Genomic DNA, 25,963 nt, shown 5'->3' on the forward strand with positions numbered 1-25,963 from the left:
CATCTTGTGGTGGAATTGTCAGCTTTTTATACAACAAAAGTATCTATTGAAACAGATGCATCCGTTTGGACAATTAATAGAAGGTGCACATATTAATTTTCCTAAAATCCGCCACAATACAGCAGACTGGTCTGTCTTTTGTTTTTGTTTGCCTTTATATAATGGTGATATATTTACAGGTTAACAAACCATTCTCTCATTTTGATCATTTTTGTTATTTTTGTCTGAAAAACCACAAAGTTAGAGAAAACACATTGACAGATTTGTGTTAAACTCATGAAAAAAGACGTCCATTTATTGGCATCCCTGGTTTATAGCAATCCAAAGCCTTAAAATAAAAGAACCTCTTACTGCAGTAGCATAATCATGTCCCACTGAAAAATGTGCCATGCTAAATATATTAGCAGCGCCAAAACATACGCACCTCATGCAGGTAATGCCTGCATGAGGTGCGTATCACGGCAGGTTTTTATAACTTCTCCACCAGGAGCGCTAATGCAGACGGTCAGCAGTGCATCCGGCTTTATTTACTCACTCCGTGTCGGTGATGACGTAGCCGAAAACGTCGTCGTCCGGCCTCTTCCTGTCGGCTTTGACGTCCAGCTGCAGCTCTGGCGCGTGCATCGTCTTCTTGTGCGGCTCCTCGTACACGAGCGACGCCGGGGGGGGCACCACCTCCTTGATCCAGCCCGCCACCTCCGACACCTCCTCCACAGACTGGGTGGTGTCCTTCTTCTGCACCGCCACGCCCGCCTCGCTGGTGCGGCTCTGGACGTTTTCCAGACCGACCTTCCGGCCCCCGGGCGCCTCGGCCGGGACGTCGTAGCGGCTTCTCGCCGACGAAGGGTCGGCTAGAGAGGTTTTGTCCAGGTAGGCCAGCAGTTTGGTAAAGAGGTTTCCGCTTTCCGCCTGGAGTGGAGATGCAAGGATGTTTGATTCAGGGTGAATAAAATGAAATAAAGTTGTGCAAGTGAAATTGACTTAGAAGACAGACGTCGTCTTCTCACTGATTTTCCATACTGTGGAATTTTAAAACGAAAACTGTTCTTTTAGGTAAGCCTGACCTCTTGGTTCTCTGTAAACAACAAATATACATGCATACATGGATTTATGTTAATCTAAATATAAGATTAAGGTATTGTAAGTTGTAAATCAGCATTTACACTACAAAAAGGAACTGAAAATTAGTAAAATTGTCTTGAAATTAGTCTATTTGTTCTTGATATGAGCTGGTAAATATTATTATCTGCCAATGGAATGAGTATTTCGGTAATAAATCGATAATAATTTTGATAGTAAGATAATTAGATATAATGCACTTGAAATAAGATGATGGAGATGAGTTGTTCCGATTTCAAGTGCAAAAATCTTATTCCATTGGCAGATCATTCAAACTTGCAGCTCAAATCAAGGACAAATACACTAATTTCAAGAAGATTTTACTTACTTTTAATTCCCTTTTTGCAGTGTAAGCAAGTGGTTCTTCTATTGTATGACTGATTTTCAGTGAAAACCATCTCATCTTTATATATTCAGCTAAAAAAATTTGAAAAAAATAAAATAAAATTCTGACAGCTTGCAGGAAACACAGAGCCTAAATATAAAAAAAAAATTTAAAAAATAGTTTCTGCAATCATTGGTGTCGACACGACTTTGCTGATCAGAGCTAAGTTGCTTAAAACCAAGAAATCTAGGAAAACTTTGTGAAATGGTTCCGGTGCTGGACTGAATCTGGGGCTGAGAGTGACATAATTTAAACTGAAAGATATTTTTTACTTTTATTAAAGTCTGTATATTCATAAAAGTAGAACATTCTGTTTAGTATATGTAAAAAGTATTAGTGATCACTACTGGAAACTAAATGCACTCAATTCTCGGTGCCTGCTGTTGTCCCAATCTCTGGATTTTCTATCCGCGGTAACTCAGGTAAGGGTCGCCTGGACCCAATATGCCAGCTAGCATTGCAAACGCGTCTGTAGAAAATAAAAAGCGCATCAGTTTCTTCTTCCAAACTCAGCTGTTGAGATATTTCTCAGGGCAGCAGTGGAAGAGCTGCACGGTTTACTACGTTCAATCAGCCAAGTTTCCATCACGGTCGTCTAACTGAACATGAGGAAGGTGAAGCACTTCACAGGAACATAATGAGAGAAGACACATTTCCAACAGACGGCGATAGCTAAAAACAAAAAATCGATTTCAGAACCGCTGGTGGGATTTGTTTGTGTGGCAGAAAAATAGCTTTACGTCTTCTTTTGCAGCTTCTGGAGCCGTTGGATGTCGTAGCCTGAACAGGACGTGTCACTAAAGCTGGATGTGCGATGCGTTAGCTTTGATGAAACGTCTCCGTCTCAGAGCAGAGTGAATAATGCCGCCTGTCCAGCAGTTTGGTGGATCTGACAGGAAGGAGATGGCTTAACGGATCACCTAACGACAAAGACTGGGCTCCTTAAGTCACAATGTTAAACTTTATAAATCTCTAAAGCTTCTGAAATGTCCTTTTTGCTTTTTTTTTAACATCGTGGCCAGGGGATGAAAAGTAACCTTTGGCTAATTCTGGGTTTTTTAACTCATGCATTGTCATGTTTTATTAAATGCATGTAACCCAATCATTTAAATGTGATAATTTGTAACATTTTTAAAAAGTACTACTAGATATATTCTTCTTTCTGTACAATTGCTTCCAAAATAAGACACTGTATTCGTGTAACTGTGCTTTGATTTGTAATGCCTCCTTTTATCAAAAGACCTTATATGTTACATGAGATAAAAATTTTAATTGGGGGTAGGTTCTTATAAGTTCTTGAACTTCTACCTACTCCTTTTGAGCGCTACTAAAATGTCTTAACATCTCAATGTCAATCTTGCTTGTATTGTTACTCAAAGAAATTGAAAATAAATAAATAAAATAAATTGCATGGTTCCCTTTCCAATAAATAAATCAAATCAAAGTCATGTACATGACATGGACTTAAATAACTACACGGTACTACTTATAGAGGGCAAAACATGCACAGAATTAATCCTAAATGATTGATCAGTATCTGGGGCAAAAAACAACAACAACTAGATCTCGAAATTGTTAATATGTTAAACACCAAAATGTGTCTATAATTTTACACATTTAGTTTAAAGCAAAGCATTTAAACATGTATTTAACTCTAAAAGTACCTGGACCCTGAACATTGAACGCTGCTTTTGTTCTGGAGTATTTTAAATGACAGATCCTCGGATCTTTTGTTTAACGGCTGAGAGTTCCTGCGTTGGTGTTAACGCGCCGGCAGCCGGCAGCTCAAGGCGTGACGAGATAATTGCCTGGAAATCGCAGGAGAAAGCCAACCTGTCAGAGACGGTGAAGAACGCTCAACCACTCCGCTGGTCTAGACTTTCGGGGTAATCGTTCCCGTCGTCGGGAGCGAAATGTCGCCCGCAGCAGAGACGCCGGGTCAAAAATCCACTTTTGTTCCGTCTTTAAAGACTCCTGAATGTAATGGCTGACAAGTTCGGACCGTGGGGCTGGTAAAGCGCGAGGATGCCTCTAGTTCCCTGAGCACAACTTTGAGTTTGCTCCGAAAGGTTTTATGGGACAATAATTAACAGTAAAAATCTTGATAATGACAACATTACGAGCCGAGCCCCATGCCGTCTGACGCCCGGAGCAGGTTCTTATTGGAGTAGAGCATTTAGGGTTCAGCACTGGACTTTGTTCCGTCTCTATGAAGACATATTCTGAAAGGGCTGCTGTGTTCCCTCTGCTGTCCCTGAACAATTAGCTCCTCTTTTTAGCGACGCAGACCTCAAGAAATCCTCTTAGCAACAAAGGCTGAAGGACACCGGGTTCCGTGTGCTTACCGGGTCATTTACATGAGCCTTCACGCCGTCCGTGTGCCGTTCTGTTGGAAGAAACAAAATATGGTCATGCTTTTGTTTTTCAGAGAAAAAAATAAAAGTGTGTAAATCAAAAACAAAGAAAATGAGCCGTTTAAAGCAAATTAATTAAAAAATTATTTCTTTTGAATCGGGTTTTAACTTCCTTCTCCAAACTTTTTTTTACCCATTTTAGAAAAAGAAGCCAGGTAAATACTTCAACAAACCGAGCTTTGTTATAAATGTAAATAACATTCATTCCATGTTAAATGATCTTTACAGTACTTTATGAAAGCACTTTTGGGCTTAATGGCCTCATTGGGCAAACAACTGCTACCACAGGCTGCGTTTGTGCTCTTCTTTACTTGCACACAGATTTTTATGTTTACTCTTGTGAGGAGTTTAGAAGTCCTTTATGATTGAAAACAATTATCTATGGAAGCTTTCAGACATTCACTTAGTGCTTTAATTATGTAGAAACGGCACAAAGTGGATGAAAGTCAAATGTACCTTGAAGTGCTGCCAGTGCCAGAGGAGTGCTCTCCTGAGGGTCGGGCTTTCCAGTGGGCACGCTCTGCGCCAGCGTCTCATCCCCCTCAGCTCTGGAAGCCTCCCGACTCCAGGCGCCCTGCTCGGCCTCCAGGTCTCTGAGTCCGGGTCCTCGGTCCCGGCTCAGAGCCCGATTCGGTCCCTGGTCTTGGTCGACCACCACCAGAGCGTCAGCTATGAGGCTGGAGAGCTGGCTCAGGTCCTGCGACGTCAGGTGGTCCACGTCGACGTGCTGTCTGCCCACGTTCTTCAGGACCTTCTCGATGAACCTCTCTGCAGGAGAGATGGAGGCTCAGTGACCGAAACGGGAGAAGATGTTTCATTTTTAACAGCTTAGTTGATTTGAAAGCAACAGCTAACTAAAAAAAAAAAAAACATTACGCGTAGCTTCAGCTTCTACAAATGGAGAGGACTAGTATTGTTGATTCTTTTGAGTTTAAAGTTGAATGTGCGACAGTTTTCGTTTTATCAAGGATTGAATTATTTCAATTACAGCTTTTTTGTAAGCAAATACTTTCCAATATAAATGTTTGTGCAGTTTTATATTGTTGTTTTTTTTTTTTGTTTTTGTGTTTTTTTTGTTTTTTTTTTAAACTGCACCAGTCATCTTTCTGGATTTAAAAGGAAAACAAGTAAAAAAAAAAACAACTAATCTTAAAGCGGGAAACAACAAAATCACATTTACTATCGGTTTTAAAAACACAAAAGCTATTTTAAAACACACATAACCAGCTTTTTGTGTCACATATACCACAGCATGAAGGCCCTACAATCGATATGAACTATGGCTCGGTGTCCATCATGGCAGTTTCCCATCATTTCACCATCATTCACGATAAACTTTTTCATTAACAGAGATCTTTTTTTAAACAGGAACATGTTTAATGCACCGGTGTTAAAGACACTTTTTGGCCAAGAATTATGAAACAACTGAAATCTTGGATCTAAGTGAATGAATCCTGATGAGAGATGGGCGGAGCAGGGAATCAACAGCCAGACCACTAGAATAATTGTGGATGCCCACTTAACACAAATTTGTGAACACTTAACATGTTCTTGGCTTTCACTACCTTTGGATTTCACATGAGTTTGTCATGTTTTCAGAGCTTACTCTGCTCAGGTTTGTTCACTTTTGGGTTTGCCCCCAAGTTTTTATTCCCTTTTTATATCAAAACACCCCAAGCTCAATAGTCCTGTCCCATTTTTAAGAATCTACCACGCCAGTGTTGGGGGCTTGTCCAGGATCATAACTTGTTTTTTGTTTTTCTGTGGCATTACTGAGAATGTACCATAAAACTAAACTTGGTATAAGCACACTTCTACAGAGTCAATGTGCAAATATGAACCACAACAGAAATGATTATCATGGTTTTTATTTGCCAGAGGTGAGAGCTGCACTGAATGTTTAAAAAAATATATGTATTAACCATGGTTAACTATGTCCAACTATCCCAAAATATTTGCCATATTTGAAGCCTTACTTCCTAGATTATAGTCATATAAAATGTTAAAAACTTAGGGAGACTAACAAACATCTATTTGCATTTAAACATAACATGATTGTATATTATAGTTTCTACCAGGAGATGATCACATCTGCATTTTCTGAAAGATGTCGCCTGAAACTGCTGAGAGGTTTGGGGAACAGCTGAACAAATCAGATGGAGATATTTTCTTACTCCAACTATACCACTATACTAAAAAAAACTGTGCAACATCATGCTGAGAGATCCTGAAGTTGGTAAAAACACAATGTTCAGACTGACGGCAGCACCGTGTAAAACATTTTTGCTTTCTCATTCATTTCAGGGACAGTGTGCTGCGCCGGTACAGCTGCACTCTCACTCGGGCTCCTCCAGGACGATGTAGGGGGGGAAAAAAAATAAAAAATATATATATATATATATATATATATATATATATATATATATATATATATATAAATTATATCTAATGGGAAGTTAAGGAGGGAGGTCCGTCAAATTAATGTTTCACCATAAGGGAATTTTTTTTCCCCACCTAAAAACATAAATTTAAATAGGGTTAAAAAGTTCTTCATCTTCAGAATAACCTTGCTATTTAGAGTTAAAGGAATCTTATCATTTTATTTCCAGTATTTCCAGTATATAAACTTCCAAATTTGATTTCATATATACCAGGAAAGATCGCAGCGCTACAGAATGAGTGGTTTAAGACACACACCGTCCACAGAGGTGAGCGGCTCCTTGGCCGAAGCTCCTGTAGAGCTTGCCGTCTTCAAAGGCCTGGATTGCAAGGTCTCCTTCTTGAGCGCTGGATTTTCTATGCCATTGTCGTAGAAGGGCCTGAGCCGTGGAGCGGGGGCTTCCTGCTTCATCCCGCCACTGAGCCGGGAGCGATGCCTGGAGAGATACTGCCTCAGGGCTGCCAGGAGAAGGTCCCCGTCGGCCTGCGAGGAGAGCAGCTGGTTGGAGAGGGGTCCTTGCTTCTGCACCGGCTGGAGAGAGATGGGAAAATGGAGGAGATTTGAGCTGACAACATGGCCGCAGATGGATAAAAGTCTACAAAGATACCAGACTAAGACGGTATAACAAAATAGTGCTCTGTCATGCAATGCCCTTCTTTGCTGGTGGCCTCCCTGCTCTGTTTTTATTTCCTTTAAGAAGCCAAAGTTTGTTTTTAAAAAAACAAAAAAAAACATGATTTTTAAAAGCGAGGAAATGAATGACAAATGATGTAATGACTTGAAGCATTGCGATTAATATTGTCAGAGATCCCAGAGGCTGGAGCTGCAGAAAGCGGTTACTGGGAAACAACAGAGGGCTCGGGGAAACTGAGGACGTCACAGATGTGGCACACATTTAAGCAAATGCACAGTTATCTCAGGGCGGCACGTACATGTGGATAAACCCTGGAGCCGATGCTGTTTCACAGTCTAACAGTGACGCGTCTCCCAAAGACGACATGGGAGGGATGGACCGCTCCTGCAGGGGCGTGTCATCGCTGATCCATTTAAGCTCATGCAACCGAGAGTTTCCAACTCCTGATTTTTACTTTTTCCTGCATCGTGATTAAAATGTAAGCTGTACCATTCCTCTGGCTTGTTTAGATAAAATATGTAAAAAAAAAAAAGTATAGTTTCTGCCTCAAGAAGCCTTTTCTTACGTAAGAATTCATCAGGAAAATTAGGCTGATTCTCCGGAATCGGAACTAAAAAAAAAAACGGAACTAAAAATAAGTAAAATGTTCTTAAAATTAATGTATTTTTCCTTGATTTGAGCAGGTAAATAAGATTATCTGCCAATAGAATACGATTTTTGCACTAACTCGTCTCCATCATCTTATTTCAAGTGCAGTGTTTCTAATTATCTTATTTTAGGGGTAAAATTACTCCATTGGCAGATAATCTTATTTACCTGCTCAAATCTAGGACAAAACCACTCATTTTAACAACATTTTACTTATTTTTCAGATCTGTTTTTGCAGTGTGAGAGGACCGCAACAGGAGCCGATTAATTTCCTTACAACACGAAAATGCATTTAGTTAGTTGTTTTGTTTTTAAACAATCGTGAAATTATTAATTTAAGGGTCATAAAACACCGTGTTTGCATTCACTGTGCTGCAGGGTGAATTTAGTAATTGTCCAGCGATCAAAATTCACCAATCGTCTTTGACTGTTGGTCAGTAAGTCAATGACAGGAAAGAAATGTGTATATCTTTGCAAACTAGTCATTAGGTGCAACAAACCCCCACCGTTTTAGGTCTATGAATGCATCAACCCAGAGCCGGTACTTTTATACACTTTTTGTTAGTCTACAAACGTGTTTTGATGAATAAAATGGGGAGAATCAAGTAAATACTTAATTTTCTGTTGAAATAAAATCTACCTTTACCAAACAACCTGCGTCAACTTTTCCCTCAGGGGTTGTAACAGAATAATTTAGAAAATTACGTGCAGATAAATATAATCTTATACTTATGAGTGAATATGAGTGGGAAGGTTCAATTCCCATCCACCAGCACATGCAAACTCAAATCCATCTTTCTGTTAGGCAAAAAAAAATCATGAACTCATATTTGAATTTGCATGAACATGACGAATAAGTACTGTAAAAAGTATTTCAGACCACATTTAGCATGTTGGATGACAGGTACTATTAGGTTTAATGCAAAAATAACGTCATATGATAACATAAACTATGCTAACGTTAGCATTTTATCCTCTATTAGACATTAGTAGCTGCTGTACTGGTGGCGGCTTAAAAGCAGGACTTCAACAAAACGTTTCTGTTTTAACCAGAACAATATTTCCATCTACATATATAAAATTATCCTTTTTCCCCCCCTTCCAGCAGGAAAGTAATGATGAGGTAAGACGGGTGCCAAAGACAGAACAGATTTATACTTTCTAAGATCTAACAACAACGTGTCAGATTTATTCATCTCTACGTGTGAATAAATCCGCCGTCTTGATGTCAGAAACCAGCCTTAATACAAATATCATTTGGGAAAGGATGGTGAAGTTGGAGAACGCCGTGCTTTTCAGAAGTTATTAATTCGCTTATGAAATTACATTAGGGAATTCATCTGCAACAACAAAAGCGAGTTGTCAGTGCCAGCTCCATTAACGCCCACACAAGACAAGCAGCAGCAGCACCTGCTTGAGTAATGGCCAAATTATAACAAACGTCTCCTCTCGCTTGTCATGCCTTATAGTTTATGTGTCGCAGGCTCCCTCCCGGTACCTTTCTTCATTTGTTTGTCCCGCCCGGGCCCTCCGGGGGCCCCCTTCGGTCCTACCGCTGCCTTTCATTTCACTTCCAAACAGGTAATTCTGGAGCGAACATGAAGACGCAAACCCTGAGCGGTGCCTGCGGGGCCTCGCCCAGCTGTGCCCGGAGCACAATCCCCCAGCAGGACACAGAGGCCTCCGAGGACCTGGCAGTGGGGCGAGTCGGGTCGAGAGTTATTGATGGGAGGAGTGAACCCGTTAACTCGGAGACGGTATAATTTCCCTATTAACAGTCGAGCTGCGAGAGGCCTTCGCTTAGAAAAGAAGGATGACGGAGAACGCGGGACTTGTCTGCAGAGAAGGGGCACGTCTGCAGGCTGTGAGTGGGAGGTCAGGCCGCTGCGTCCGCCATTTGATGCCAGCCGTGTTTTTCTGGGGAGATCCTTCGTCGTTCCAGGGAACATCTGGAGCGATGCACTGCGGCCTGCCTATAGCAGAGGTTAAACCTGGATCCCAATATATCGCCAATTAACTGAAGTAGATTTGGGGAAAGAGTTGCACCTTAACTACGCCTTTTTGCAGACGTTCCTACTTTGAATGCGCTGTTCAGCTCAGGTGGAGGAAGCACAAAAAAAGCTACTGCCACTGAACAAAAAAACCCGTCAGTTCCGGTTTGGCGTGTATACACTGCAAAAAGGGAACTATAAGTAAGTAAGATTTTCTAGAAATTAGTCTATTTTTCATTGATTTGAGCAGGTAAATAAGACTATTTGCCAATGGGATTAGTAGTTCTACCCCTAAAATAAGATAATTAGATATTCTGCACTTGAAAAATGTTGGAGATGAAATGTTCCTACTTTAAGTGCAAAAATCTTATTCCATTGGCAAATGATCTTATTTACCTGCTCAAATCAAGAAAAACTGCACTCATTTCAAGAAAAATTTACTGAATTTTAGTTCCCTATACCGATTCATCTCCCAGAGTGAGAACGGACGCCGTTTCTCCTCCAGATTTTTGGTTTCACTGAAGAACGAATATCTGTTCATGGTAAAATTCAGGGACAGGCTGCTGCATCCCAGGTGCACAAAGCAGCGTTATCTGAGATCCTTCCTCCCAGCAGCTGTTAGCCTTTAGCACCATCACTGCTCCCAATAGACTAAAAATGTTGTTCACATCCCTGATGTTTATGCACAATTCTTTCATTCGTTGATGTTTTTTTGTTTTTTTGTTGTTGTTATCTCTGCACAGCATTCGCATATTTGCACATTTTGCATCACTGCATCTCCATCTAGCATTACAAATCCTGCCGAACTGCACAAATGCCCTTTGCACAATCAATTCTGTACATACAAACGGTTTTAAAAATACTCACCTGTACACTCCTGCATTGTTTACACTTCAATTGTTTACTTTTAAATCACTGCTGCACCTTATACTGTAATTTAAATTTACTGTAAATTACAAGCTGTATGCAACGAAATTTTGTTCTGTACGCACTCTGTGCATACAAAATGACAAAGAAAGTTGTCTAAGTGTTTTTTCACAAGCAAGTTTTTTTTTTTTTTATTTCCCTATCCAGCTGCAAATTAATAGCCTCGTGAGACCATCCTGATCTCGCGAGCTTTCAAGGTTTCAATCGCAGATCAGTCTGGCTACTCTCCGTTAAAGAAAATTTGGAGCAGTTCACCAAACGAACGTCCAATCAGCGTTGGCTTTGAGGCGGGTTGAGGTGTGACGGGAAGCGCGTCAGTTCAGTCTAAACAACATGGCGGTTTCAGCCGATGAAACTAGCGTTAGCGCGGCTATCGAGCAAGTTTTATCGGAATTACAGAGTATTTCTTTGCTGAGCTAACGAGCCTTTACCTGCAGCAGCAAGAGTAGCTTGGCTTGTGGTTGTGTTTTCGTCGTCGCTCTGTTACGAGCGACGACGAATCTGATTGGTTTATTTGGCCCGTCTATCACCAACATAGGCCAATCAGCTAACCAGTATTTTCGCCCCTTCCCAAAATTACTTCAACGGAAGGTTTCCAGATGGATATGCGGAGCAAATCTATCTGGCGGAGTCAGGTAAGCAAATTAAGTAATAAAATAATAAATAGTTTTCTATTTTTTAAACCTTTACCGTATTTTTAGTTGTTGTCAAATTTGCCATTTCTTTTAGTCTGTTGTTAGTTTCTGCTTTTATATTTTTCACCTTTGTGTGTATCTCTACTCGTCTTACAGTTTGAGACACTTGAATTTCCCCCCGCGTAGGGACAATAACATTCATTTCCTCTATTTCTAGAATATTTGGAGTAAAAACCTCCGATCATGTGCACCGGATAACAAACTATTCAGATCGAAACCTCGCTGCTCTGTGAAATGAAAAGCACAGATAAACTTTGCCAGCAAGAGACAATCGAGAACTGGGAAACGTCACAAGCGAAGAAGCAGAAGAGCGAGGAGAAGCTCACCTTGGCAGGTTTGCTCAAGCCGGAGGCGGCTGACGTCTTGGGAAGGAGGCCCAGACGTTGGAGGTATGTCTGCAGATTTCTGTTGAGTTCCACCTCCACCGGCTTCACCCGTTGGTCCTCTGGGTCCATCGCTTCAGCCGCTGGCCTGCAGAGGAGGAATATTAAGCCACAGTTTGTTTGTTTTATTTCTATATATACACACAAACAGAACTTCGAACAAAATGATTCACGACCACAACACTTTATTTGCATAAAAACACGCCGATCAAAAGCTGACACCACTGACCTCGAACACAACACGTTACTCAAAGCTAAAATTTTAGACACAAGATGACACACTTTGTTCCTGTTGTTGTGTAACGGCTTATGTCATTTATTTCAGCCTTCGGATCACCAGGATCCCCCACGTCTTTTCAAGGCTCATGTGAGCTAATCCCTGGTCTCCTTCAGGCCACCCGCAGAGTTTCTGCCAGAAGCAGCTCTGAGCTCCGGCCCAGTCGCTCCAAAATGTTCATCGTCTTCTGATGAAGCCGCTCTCAGCTCACTGTGATGCGGGAGAATGAATCACTCCACATCGTCAGCTTCCTAGCAGCAATCTGATGGTTTCTGAACAAAAATTAACTGGAATTTTCACTATTTTATCCTTATTAACTCCAGACCATGCTGCTGCCGCCACCATGTATCACTGTTGCTGCTCTGTAGATAAGAACTTGCCTTTTGTTTGGCCCATAAGTTTAGTTTTATCAGACAATGGTCTGAAAAGGACACAGCGTCCCGTGAGCAGCGGTGATGTGAACTACAAACGCCTTAAGAAGTGATATCTTGATTCGGCAGCCTGGTTCAAGATGATTCAACCCAAATTAACAGTCCTTACAGCTAAACTACACAGAATAACACCGACTCGGTTGAAAAGGAGGCGACCTGCTGTTGCCGTGGTAGACGGGTCCTTTCTGCTGCGGCCGGTAGGGAATCCTCCTGAGTTTGGACAACTCCTGGGACAGAACCTGCTGGGTGGCGTCGTCCTCCCAGGTCAGACCTGCAGCCGGAATGACAGAAGGGTGAGAGCAGAGCGCAGACGAGAGGAAGGAAAAGTAGGAACACCTACAGCAGAGCAGGAGGCAGCAAAGTGCTGAGCGTGCGCAGGTTTTTTCTAAACTCATCAGGCCACTCGTTAGCTAACGACACGAGGCGGAAAGACTTCGACCGACTCAGTGACTAAGCAGAAGCCAGCTCTGCTCTTCTTCCTCTACAGTTTACTATTGAATGTTTAATGAGAGACTTGGGAACTTTAACAAGCATTGTTTAAGCCCAGCTCTGTAGGAGGCAATGGATTTTGAAAATATTTACGCAAACGGAGGGGAATGTGTGGATATTAGGTCTCAAGGGGCCATCAAATACATTTATCAACCTTGATAACCTTGTGGAAAAATAATATTCTGTCTTGGTTCCTGTTTATGACTTGGTTAAAGTTAGCTTCTCCCTGCTTTTTGGTTTATTTGCGTTTTAGGTTCTGTCATAGTTGGAATTCTGTCTTAGTTTTGGTTTGTGTCTTAGTGTGAGTTTTGAGGCTTCTTTTACAGTTATTGTTTGAAGTTTGGTTTCTGATCTGTTCTTGTTTTGAGCCTCTGCACTGATGTCTGGTCTAATTACTTACTCTGCACACCTGCCTAACTCCACCCCTCCTGCAATCACCTCTGACCGGTTTCACCTGCTTCCACCTCCATATAAACGGTTGAGGCCAGACATCAGTGCCAGGTTGTCCTGTTGAGTTATGGGTGAGTCTCCTTCTGCAAGATTCTGTTTTTGATTTGCTTTTGGATTTTTGACCGCCTTTGTCTCCAGTAACCTGAGCCATCCTGTTCTGTCTGTCCCTGCCCTGCCTGCACAACTGGACTGTTTGTTTTTCTGCCATTTTTGTTACAACAGTTTTTTTTTTTTTTTGGATTTTGTCTCTGTTTTTGATATCTGTTATTAAAATCCTTCTTTTTAAAGAAACCTCTGCTGGTCTGGCTGAATTCTGGGTCCCCTGCCTCTGACCATTACAGGAAAAATAAAAAAGAATCCTGTTTCCCTTTTCAAAACTCTGTAAAGACAGAGTGAAATCTGCAGTTTTTGCCTGAATCGTTCAATCCAAAGTTAACTGTGCAGAGGAGGAAAAGCGAGCGAGCAACAGTTCAAGATCTCGGCTTATGGACGCTTCGTAAAACGTCCGTCACCTTGAAGTCAAGGCGCATTCTGCACCAGAGCAGGTACAAACGTTTGCGTCTTTGTGGGACTTTTGACATCAACGTCAACGACGAGACAAAAGCAACAAAAAAATAAAATAAAAAAATCTCCCTCTTCAGCATTCGCGCATACGGACAGGCTGGGTGAGCGGCACGGCGGCTTCGCGTCTGTTGCTTATGCTTAACACGCATCCAAACACGGCTTTTTGGCAGCCGAACAGAGGAGCGGGCGCCAGCGCCAGATGGGGTGGCGGAACGAAGTGTTGCCGGAAATATGGCCGCGGCGCGCAAAGCACAACAAGAACAGGAGTGTCTGGCAGATGAGCGATGACGCCACTGAAGGAACGCGAGCGACGCCGGCTGCCGGTGCAGATGTGAAGCGGCGGGATGGGGGTCTAAGCAGAGGACACCGGCTTAAAGCAGCAACGCCGCTTTTAAACAGCAGATGCAGCGAAAAGGTTTGTCTCCTTTCCATAAACAGTCAACAGATGTTGCGTAGAAAGTGCAGATTTGCAACAAAGGGTTGCCTAAATTGCCAACATGTTTGACCATTGTTGTTAAAGCAACACAGGGACGAATAAGGAAGAGATGGCAGGAGACTAACACCAGGACTTATGAAGTGCCTTGAGGCAAAATTGTTCTGCAAATCTGCAACATATAAATGAACCGAATTGTCTTTGAAGGCCGAGAGAATCAAAAGTGCCGCATCAGATTAAATCAGGACTTTTCTGGATAAACACTGAAACCACACAGCAGGCTGCCTGGAAAACCCGTGGACTGGATCTGATAAGTATTTTGCTCGAGGTAAGATTCATTTCTTCCGTTTTTATCCTGCAAAGCAAACAGGAGAGGTGAACATTGGACAATTTACAATTTTCACCTTTCCTCAGAGTCTGGGGACCAGCACAGCCCAACAGAATAGATTGAAACATTGTGAAAATTGAATCAATAGAATACAAAAATGTTTCCCTATTTTTTTTTTATATTCCTTAAAACAACTTAGTACATTTAAATCTAAAAATATATGTATATTTTATCTAAAACACAGAAAGGCAAGTTCTGCTGCCATAAAAGCTGTAACAAAAGAATTTAACCCTGATCTGCATCATGGGAAGATGAACTTTCTGCAGATCGGGACGGTGGGTATTTTATGGTGGGTTTGAAGAGCACTTTAAGCACAGAGAAGACGGTATCTTTAACCCTTTAACGAATGCTGTGCTTCTTTTTTTTGCGCCTTGAAGCCACCCTTCAATTCAGAACTTGCCTAGATCCAGCTGTAAATTTAGTTCACAATACTAGTTATCTATATATTATATTCATAGGACAAATCAATCAGTAAAATTATGTTTATAATAGTATACATCTCTATATTTATTCAGGAAAAACCCATGTCCTGTACATATGGAACCATTGTTTATGCTGCACTTGCTGCTATTAGACTTCTGGTTAGACCTAAACTGCATTTTGTAGCCTTGTACCTGTGTAATGACAATAAAGTTGAATCTAATCTAATCTAAAACCATGGTTCTCAACCAGAAAAAGGTTGAGAACCATTGGTTTATTGTCGACTTTGTGTCAAGTGGAAGAGTTCCAGTATCTTGATCTCTTTGACTGATGGAGGTATGGAGCAGGAAATGGACAGAGGCACTGGGGGCGCACCTCAGACGACGGTCTGTTGTAAGAAAAGAGCTGCACCGAAAAATCAGCGCACTCAAGTCAGCGCAGATTTCAGACTCAGCATGGTTTCTGAGAGCTCTGATTTGTAGCATGCACATTTAGTTTTAGTTATTTATTATACAAGAAAGTTCACTTTGAGAAAGGGAAAATTTGCTGCTGTTGTGTAATAAAAAAAAAAGTTCAACAGGTATGAATATGTTCGCAAGGCGCTGTGCACAATCACACCTGAAGAGAATTGGCGATAACCTGATAATGATAAACATGTTTCTGGCTTTTAGAGCAAAGCTCCCAACTAAAGTGCAGCGTGCAACACCTTTCTCAGTCCCAAAGGGACCTTCATCTGAAAAAAAGATCGCCTCTTATCATTTCCTGCAAAATTCCGATGCAAGTTTGTTTCAGGGAGATAATCCGCCCACGTCAAAGCATGTATTCATATCGAAAAAACGTGCAGCTAGTGCAACAGATATAACCAGCAGATGTGAAGTGAAAACCACTACCAATGATCGCAACGTTTCCCACAGATGAATGTGTCCGACCGCCATCAGCAGAGAATCCAATTACACCGGGAGTTCAACTCGTAAAAGAGCATTTCAAACCCAGGAACGTTACCCAGACACGGCAGCCAGATGAATTACGACCTCTGCTGCCAGGCAGTCGGGCACGAGCATCTCTCCAGCAGCTGCGCGGCGTGTCGGCTAAAGCTCCCCTCATCAAAGAGCCATAAAACGGAGCTTTTTAATGGCAGCGAGGGTGGCTGTGAAAACGGGAGTTGGCGTTGGGTGAACAGACGGCATCTGACACGACAGGTTAATGAACGCCGGAGCCCCTGCCAGGATATTCAGAGACTCCACGCCTCTCAGCGACTGAGCCGCCTGCCCAAATGTGGGCAGAAGCGTGTCGGCAGAACGAAGATGTTTGACGCTTCCAGACGAGGAGACGTCTGGAAGTGAAAACTCTGGCGCTGCGGAGAGCAGCGACGGGGTAAGAGGAGGCTGGAGAAAACCAAGCCGCTGATCACCAAAACGTCTCATCATTCGGCTTTCTGTGGTGATGCTGTGCGTGAAAGAGACTGAAAAGCAACACAGACTATCTTTAAAACAGCTACTTTTTTTCAGAATAATCTCTGGATATAAGACACTGACAGATGTGAGATTGTTGTATAAAAAAATAACAGAAATCTGGACAGGATGTTGAGTTCAACACTGGAACTTTAGGATTCGAGGGAATATTGGTTCCTTATTTCTAGACGGACTTTAAGGAGCAGCTTCTAGTTCTTCCTTTGGACTGTTTTAACGGTAGTTTTAACGGTAGTGCCTCACCTCGCCTTTCATCCAACCAGACATGAACTTGAGATGAGAATAAAGACAGAAAAACTTGTCTTTAAGGCTAGATTAATGCCACATTAATGTATGGAATCATGTTAAGGAGAGATGAAAATGGAAATACATTGACTCTGGGATCCTGCAGGGATGGAACTCCATCCATAAATGTTGTTTATAAAATGGACAGTCACTTGCACGCATAAACCCTTTTTATGCAAGTTCTTTGTCCTCCAAAATAAAACTATTCCCCTGATTTGTCCTTTAAAAGACATTCCTTGGACTAAAAGCAAGACGTTTTGTAGCTTTTATCCCCCAGGCTAAACCGTACCGTCCTGCTGTCTGAACGATGTAGTTGTCAATGAAAGGTAAAGCGCCTTTAACAGGAAGATGTAACAGTTGTGAAAAAGTCATTTGGGGTTTATAAAAGGCACTAAACCAAAAGACTTTCATCATGTCTGTCGAGGCAAAATTTTAATATAGTCCAAATTTGAAGAAGAAGCACCATGAAGTGGGTAATGTGAGTTAATGACCAGCGTATAAATCTATTCGCTCCTGCATGCCAGAATGTCTTCTATGTGTATTATTTATTGGTGTGAATTTGAGGAAAGTGGGTGGAGGAATTAAATGAAGATTCATTATATGACTGGCCAAAGATCTGTATAGAAATAGCAAGAGAAAATAAGAATAAAACCAACAGCTATAAGTTAATGGGGAACATTTAAAATAGGTACAGGTGCATAAAAAATGGTAAAAGATTAAGACACCGATACTAAATCACTTTGGATTAAAAGCCATAGAGAAAAAGGTGTTTTTGTTCTTTTTTTAATGAGTTTTAAAAGCAACATGATCCCGCTATAGTTCATTCCTCAGACAAATGGATTAGAAACTGAACAGGAAGCCATTGAAGCTAAAACCGGTGCTCTCGTTTGACAGATTCAGTCAATACTAAATGATTATTTGACTTAATCTTCTAAGTTTCTGTCCTTCATACTGTACCCAAGGTACACATCTGCCCCTTCAGCCCCTAAAACCCCTGAATTCTGCTCTGACTTCTGGTCTGGTGTGTCACCCCAAGATTAATGGTTGGCCCCCGACTGACCAAGCCTTTGTTCAACATGCGTTTCTGGGCTAAAGAAGGACAATTGACTGGCCGATCTTAAATATTAATATAGAAGGAAACCGGATGTTCAGTGTTTGGAGCGTTGGTTTTGTTTTGTTTGTGCAGAAATTCCAATGAGAATCAATTATATCCTAAATATGAGCTAAGGACGTGAGAACATTGTCGGTTTATCCTTCACTTTTGTTTTTCCTGATATATTTCTTCCTCTAACAACCACCAGCACTGGCATCCACAGGGAAATCCACCTTCCACAGCCAAGTGCAACACCACTTCAGTGCTCAGAAAAAAGTTTGCCACCTGATTTACCGCAAACATGCAAGCAATGCCTTAAATCGAGGCCAGCATCCACCTCTAAAGCCAATAAACATTCACACCGCCAACCCAAGACTCAACTCCATAGAAAGTTCAGGTGGAGAGGCTTAATAGCACAACACTTTAGACGTATTTTGTGTCATTTTATGGGCTTTAAATGACACAGAAAGTGGTTATATTGAACACTCAGGGGAGAAAGTTTCTTTTTTACAACACAGGGGGAAAATAGCAAAAAGCATTTCAGAGTAACATCACTTATTTCCCTTCTTTTTAAAAGGGAGCACTAACGAGCTTTTCCCAACAATGCAGAGAAGCCAACAACAAAACAAGCTGCTTTCAGTTCCCTTCAAGCGACAGAAACCTGAAAGAATTAGACATTTAGCACTTTGGTCAAATTGTTGAACCGTCCGCCGGCTTTATTTGTCTGAACGGCTTCTGCAAACCTTTTATTGGGGATCATTCCTTCCACCTCAGATGCAAATATTTCCAGGTTTGTCAGCATTTTGTGAAATCAAAACATTTCCTAGTTAAAAATTTGACAAACTCGACTTTGCTTTAAAGGGGAATCAGTTTGCTCTAAATTAGACTCAGAAGAAAGGACCGAGGCAAAGAAGAAAACTTCCCCAGTTGGACTTCTGACATGCTTTCTGCTGAGGGGATCAAAGTGCTCGGCCCTCCACTGTTTATGCAGGAGCTTTTGTTCAAAGTTACATGATGAAAGAGCATGAAATAAAGCACCAGCGCGCTATGCTGGCCTCTGCTGCCCTCTGTTGGACAACTACACCAACAGCAGCGTGTCAGACAGCTCTCTGCTCACCTGTGCTGCAAATATTGGACTTCAGAGTAACGTTTATGTGTCATTCATATCATACTGGTCACCATGAGTTCATAGCCTGCATTTTGCAAAGCTTCTGTTAAACAATTTGCATTAAATTAAGATTTCTGCACTAGAATGAAAGAAGGACGGCTGTTTTTGTGGATTTTCAAAATAACTTTAATGTACCCTATTATAAACTAAGACTATACTTTCTTTATTTGAACAGGAAGTGCCTGTTTATCAGCCCCTGTGTCTGTCAACAATCTGTTTTTTTTTTTAAATGCAGTTTTTAGCTTTTTATCATTTTGTTTCGTCCTTAAAAAAAATCTTTAGATTCCTTCTTATTCATATTCGCATCATTAAAGCCAAACCCAACAACATGGTTTTAAAAGCACACAGAGCCTTCCTCTTTTGTGAAATAAATCTGGTCACAGGTCACACATAAGTTCAGAAAAAAACATTAAACTAATTATTTTATTTGCGCTTTAAAAAGGCTTTAAATGACAAATTAAACAATAACGTTATATAGCCGATACTGATAAAAATACAGATAAGGTATGGATTAGCAGGCAATTGTTACTCAATCTCACAAAACTATTAAAATCTCAGGGAATAAAACAGATGGGATACTGACGTTCTACAACAAAAATAAGCTTTTTTTCACATTTCTTGCTTTGGTTTGTTTGCTTTGCATAAATTGTTGATTGAAATGATGAATTTCTCAGAGGAAAACTGTTTATACTGTAACAATTCTGCCAGAAAGAAACATAATAAATAAATTAAATTGATAAAACTTGCTGCAAGCTAAACAAATCAACAGGGAAAATTAAAGGAAATCAAATCTGCAAGTCAAGTTTTTACAAAAAAACTGTAAGAAAAAATTCATATTGTATAAGATTAGCAGCAAATTCTGAAAACAAAGCCAAAGGTTTTATTGCTACAACTGATTAGAATAAATAGATTTCAGAATCGACTTATTAATATAGGATCAGAATATAGGATCAGAATACTAACAAGTAAATCAATTTACTTAAGGTTCTCTAGAACAAGGTTAATCGTTTAATGTTTGTTCTATGTTGTGTAATATTTTAATGTTCATTTTAGACAAATGTCACAGCCAAGATTTTTTTTTTACTTAATCATACTTTTTCCTTACTTTAGCTCCAAGTTGTGAAGTTATGCCTGATATAGTAAACAAAAACGAGTTATTTCCAAAATTAGAAAAAAAAATAAAAAAATCTGTTGATGCAGATTTAGGTCATTTTTAGCATTTTATGCATTCTCAAACTGAGTTGGATCACCATGTTTTGCTTTTCTTTCAAACTTCCTGTGCACGTTTTACACATTTCAAAGTATTTTAAAGGAAAATGAATGAATGCGGTTAGGAATGTTAAAGGTTGAAGTTTCTCATTTTAACTACCGATAACTCCGAAAATATGAAAAAATTGTTTCAGGGTTACCTTCACAGCAAACAAACAAACCAAAACAAAAAACTATCCAACTATAAAATAAGATGGTGCATCATATATTAAAATTATTAGGGTCAAAACATGTTCATATTCGCTGATGCTGAAGAAAAAAAGTTTAGAATTTCATGTGAAAAAGTTACGGGGATGTAACCGGGTATAGCAGAGGACTGTAATGCCTTAAACCTGAAAAGTTTAAGGCATTACATATATAAATTTAGCCATTAAAATCTCATGAAGGAAAGAAAGATATTGTGCTCGGTGTACACAGTAGATTTACATGGAAATAATAGAGAAGCTCACAAAGGAAAAGAACACGTGTTTCACATGTGTAATTATCGGATATCGTCAGTCCAGAGAAGGCTTCAGTACTCAAGAGCTTTAGACGCGTCTGGTTATCAAAACTGGAATTTTATGCGTAAAAGAAAAAACTGAGAGAAAGAACACAAACCTACCAAAAATATAGCTTTACTTTTATTCATTTTTGCTTAAGTGTTAGCAAAAATTTAAACATACTGAATAAAATTCTGCATGTGTGTGTGTGTGTGTGTGTGTGCGTACCTCTGCTGGACAGCTTCTCCAGCAGGATGCGGAAGCGCTGAACTACAGATGGGGAGACGTCGTAGGTGTAAACTTCCCTCACTGGAACAGAGTGACACCTCCCAAACATCCCATCTGTGAGCAGAGAAATAGACGCAGTCAGAGCGGCCGACACACGTCTGCTTTTTCCAATTAACCCTTAGATCACAGACACACAGTCAGCCCAAATGGACCTCAGAACATGGACGGTTTTATGCAGGTCTGGGATGGAAAGGAAGAGCATCCTGCTTTACGAACAGGCACAATTTGATGAAGAAAAAGAACATTATGATCTTCTGATGGTTAGAAAAACAAAAATGTTTTGGGAATCTATTTGTATTTCTTCCTTTAGATTTCCCTAATAGAAAATTTACAGGGGATGAAATATTGTGTTAAACAAAAAAACAAAAACAAAGACCAAAAATAACGGCGTAGTTCAATCAGGAAACTATCAGACGAGTAACAAAAAACCTTGTGGTTAAAGTTGCAAAATGGGGACAGACAAACAAAGACCCGTTATCGCCCAACCAGTTCTGCCGACATTCCTAAAAGGAAAAGTTGTTTAAATTACATGAAGATGCAGAGAGTTTGGAAAACCTGCAGCTGCAGACTAAATCATCTCAGACATTAAACAGAGAAAAACAATTATTTCAACTAAAGCATGCAACATATTTTTTTTTTAGTCTTCTGGTTTATGTTATAGTCAGAACAAGCCATCAGAACCAGTTTCTCCTGACCTGTATTTTGGTGAAACTTTGGAACAACCAGGACCTGTCAGAGTTAGAAGTAGACTAATGCCTGTTTGCCTATCATAGCTACGATTTTCAAATGTAGCTATGATAGGTTTGCCAATAAACGGAAAATCATTTTGATCGATATCGATAATTATCAACAAATTCTACACTGCAAAAACAGATTGAAAACCAAGTAAAATGTTCTTAAAATTAGTATTTTTGTCCTAGATTTGAGTAGGTCAATAATATTATCTGCCAATGGAATGAGTATTTTGACCCCTAAAATAAGATAATTAGATATACTGCACTTGAAATAAGAGGGAGACAAATTGTTCCTATTTTAAGTGCAAAAATATTGTTCCATTGGCAGATAATCTTATTTACCTGCTCAAATCAAGAAAAACATTTTTTTAAGAACATTTTACTTATTTTTATTTCCGTTTTTGCAGTTTATTTTTAGATAAAGAACCCCAAATTCAAACTCAACCCTTTATTCAACCAACTTTTTAACAAAACTACAAGTTTTTAAAAAAGAAAAAAGAACGCATGCTCTCTGAACTCTCTGAGGGGGGCGGAGCTTGGTTCCTGGGTCTGCGTTGTGATTGGTTAGGAGGATGTAATGACTGTAGTATTAACCTACATGGCTAAAATGCAAAAGGAAGGAAAACTGTTATTCTATTAAACTTTTTATTGACCCTTTTTTCTATTATCGATATACATCTATCGATTGATAAATATTGTTATTGAATTATCGTCCAGCCCTGCCGACAAGGAAGAATAATGGTGATAGTTTGTGGATTAATTTTAACAGAGAAAAAGCATTACAAAGAGAAAAGGAGTGAAGACTGCGAGAGAAGGGGCTTTACATTTGCTGCACTATAATATGGAGGTGTGTTGTTCTGGTTTCATGTGTTTTTTTCTCTCGTGGGTTTCCCTCACCTCGCTTTCTGATTGGCTACACGTCACATTCAACAGGCCGTCTACTTGTTTGTCCTCGGGGGGACACCCCCACACGCTAGTATAACCGGGCCAAGACAATCCAACATGTTGAATATTCCTGATTTGAGGTCGGAGTGGTGCCGCCGTTCCCCCGAGTGGACCCCATCGCTCTTGAACTTATCAAAAATGACAGCAAAATCTCTAAAGGTTATCTGTTTGAAAAAATTCCTTTAGATTTCACATCAGCATGGATCTGTCTGCAAAAAAGTTTGCCGACATCAACAGAACAGCACTGACTTTGGGCTGGTTCCATGCCGGGAGTGCTTGCAAAAAGCAGGACAACCTGAACCTGAGTCACGGTCAGAGGATGAAAGAGGAATATGGAAGATGGAGAGTCAGGGAGCGAGCAGGGAGAGGTGGACCAAGGAGCAGAAAGCTGAACATCGAGAAGAAAACCTCGGCTGGACAAAAATAGCCAATGAATTAGTGGTACTTTAGATTTAAACTCAAACAAACTAATGCAGCTGCAGGAAGTTGCTCCAAGACTGCCACAGAAAGCAAAGTGAGTCGGTTACAGAAGACATATCACCACGATGCTGATGAGAGCATGTGACCCACAGCAGACCGGAGCAGCTTTCCAACTAATCTAATTAGATTTATGTGAAGAATAAACATTCATCTCTTAGATTTAAAAAAATAATACTGCAGCAAAATAAAAAAAAGGTCATCCAGAAGTAGATGTGGTGTTAAAAATTATAAAAACTAATATTTTTTCCCTTCCAGCGGATGAGACAAAACCAAGAAAATCCAGTTTGAGTCCTAATTAGATGACGGTTTTACACATTTATCCCGCTTTGCTACCAGAAGGGGTGAGGCCCGTCTTCTTGTGATTCATGGGGCAGATTAGAGCGGATAAAAGATTCACGAGGCTATTTAAAGACACGCAGGCTCCGCCGGGAGGAAGGAGGTGGACCGGGAATCATGACCAGAACCTGATGTGGCGACGCCGGGTTAAAAATAGCTCAGGGAGGATGCAGGACATCAGTGAAATCTCAGTTTTCCTCAGAGGACCGAGGTCGGATGGTTCGGGTCCACTTGTAGCGTCGCACATCTCGACACTAGACTGCGCCTCAAACATGCAGATGTACTCTAACAAAAAGTAAGACGTCCATTTGAGATTTACATTTAAGAAGAGGTGGAGTTCAAATTAACATTTTTGTTTATCTTAAATGTTTTATTTCTTGCAAAGGGGACAAAAAGCCATTCTCATCCATTCAGGAATGAATAATCGGCCTTTTTCAATATGCAGTAAAACAATGAAATTAGGAGTGCGTCTCATAAGGTGCAGTCATCAAAAGTTACATCAGACACACTATTATACACAAATATAGATATAACATGAGGGCCAGACATGCAATTGTTCAGTAACCGTGTAAAATGTGATAAAAACGGTAAAAAAAAAAAACGAAGAGGAAAAGTCAGATTCACACCCAAGGACGACTTTTTTTGACAATGAGTTCTGATGGACTTGAAAGACACGGACAACGACGTGGGAGTGCAAAAAAAAAAAAAAAAAAGTCTGCCAGATGGTCATTTTATAACACATCAAAGCAAAGGTCACAGAGGGAAACTTTCAAATCAATAACCCATCAGCTACACTGCAAAAACAGAACTAAAAATAAGTCTTTTTTTTCTTGAAATGAGTGTATTTGTATTTTATTTGAGCAGGTAAATAAGATAATCTGCCAATGGAATAAGACTTTTGTCCTTAACATAGGAACAACTCATCTCCATCAACTTATTTTAGTGCAGGATATCTAATTATCTTATTTTAAGGGTAAAAAATACTCTTTCCATTGGCAGATAATCTTGTTTACCTGCTCAAATCAAGGACAAATGAACTACATTTTACTTATTTTTAGTTCTGCTTTTGCAGTGTAAACCGAAAAAAATAAAAAATAAACCATGGGTTCATTTCTCAATGTGTGTCCGTTTCTAGATCAAAACAAAGGAAGGCTTCCAGAAATATGGGCCTGCCGGTACATTAATCAGCTACTGTGAGCCGCTGCACTGCAAAAAAGGAACTAAAAATAAGTCAAATTTTGTAGAAATTGGTCTCTTTTTCATTGTTTTGTGCAGGTAAATAAGACTATTTGCCAATGGGATTAGTAGTTATACCCATAAAATAAGATAATTAGATATTCTGCACTGGAAAAATGTTGATGGAGATGAATTGTTCCTACTTTAAGTGCAAAAATCGTGTTCCATTGACAAATAATCTTATTTACCTGCTCAAATCAAGAAAAAATGCACTAATTTCTTGAAAAATGTACTTAATTTTAAACACACATATTAACAAACGCAAGTTCTAGAGGCTTTCCAGCTTTTTCGTGGAATTATTGCATTGAATTGAATCTGCACTGCAGAACAACAGTAAATGTACCAGAAACCATTTAGATCCATTTCTCTTGTCATGTTGGAAATTGTGTTCTTTTTTTTTATTTAACTTGTATGATTTTCCACAAATAAAATCCAATAGAGAGAAAATATATGCCTCCTCTTTTTGTGCTCGTTATGTTTTTCTTTATTTTAAGACCTGAAAATAAAAGTTGATTTTAAAAAAGGACAAACTTCCTGTAGAGGATATTTAACAAAAATTAAAACACGTCTTTATTTAAAATTTGCAGCTCTGAATTGATTTGATTTAACAGGACTGATGGCAGAAATGCTTCTTTGGACTGGAAACGTTGCAGGCCCCAGCACAACACAATTATTTATTCACAGCAGCGCAGAACCAAAGAACCAAAGCAGCAGGAAGTTGTTTGACTCGTACCACCACCAAACGGGACCGGTGGAAGTTCTGAACACAAAGCTTCACGACGAACACTGCCAAAAAAAATACAATATAAACAATATAAAAATTACATATTATTTGACTAAAAAATGTAAATAATTTGTATATTTCTTTAGCACCACAGTCATGGTTATAAGCTTTGTAGTTTACAGCTTTAGTTTTTTTTAGTTTTGGGATTATTGTGCAGAAGCACTGAATGCATTAGCTCTGAATGCTTATTTTATGTTTTCAACCCCATTTTCACAGATGAAAAATACTAATTAACCCACTTACAATAGTTTTTTATATTGTTTATACAATATAAACAACCCAGTTACATATTACATATTATTTGCCTTA

The 25,963-nt window shown here is 39.9% G+C and overlaps 1 protein-coding gene across 1 annotated transcript in view; it reads right to left on the minus strand.

Moving 5' to 3' along the window:
* LOC105917887 (receptor-type tyrosine-protein phosphatase N2) overlaps window positions 1-25,963 on the minus strand; it is a 269,052-nt gene that overhangs the window by 203,358 nt on the left and 39,731 nt on the right. Inside the window, exons 3-9 of the mRNA XM_036134561.1 lie at window positions 21,080-21,193; window positions 12,501-12,615; window positions 11,580-11,724; window positions 6,616-6,889; window positions 4,375-4,686; window positions 3,850-3,890; window positions 536-909 (exon numbers count right to left, since the gene is read on the minus strand). Coding sequence (XP_035990454.1) covers window positions 536-909; window positions 3,850-3,890; window positions 4,375-4,686; window positions 6,616-6,889; window positions 11,580-11,724; window positions 12,501-12,615; window positions 21,080-21,193 — 1,375 coding nt within the window. The remainder of the gene's footprint in view (window positions 1-535; window positions 910-3,849; window positions 3,891-4,374; window positions 4,687-6,615; window positions 6,890-11,579; window positions 11,725-12,500; window positions 12,616-21,079; window positions 21,194-25,963) is intronic.

This window comes from Fundulus heteroclitus, unplaced genomic scaffold (genome assembly GCF_011125445.2).
Source record: "Fundulus heteroclitus isolate FHET01 unplaced genomic scaffold, MU-UCD_Fhet_4.1 scaffold_85, whole genome shotgun sequence".
NCBI classification, from domain to species: domain Eukaryota; kingdom Metazoa; phylum Chordata; class Actinopteri; order Cyprinodontiformes; family Fundulidae; genus Fundulus; species Fundulus heteroclitus.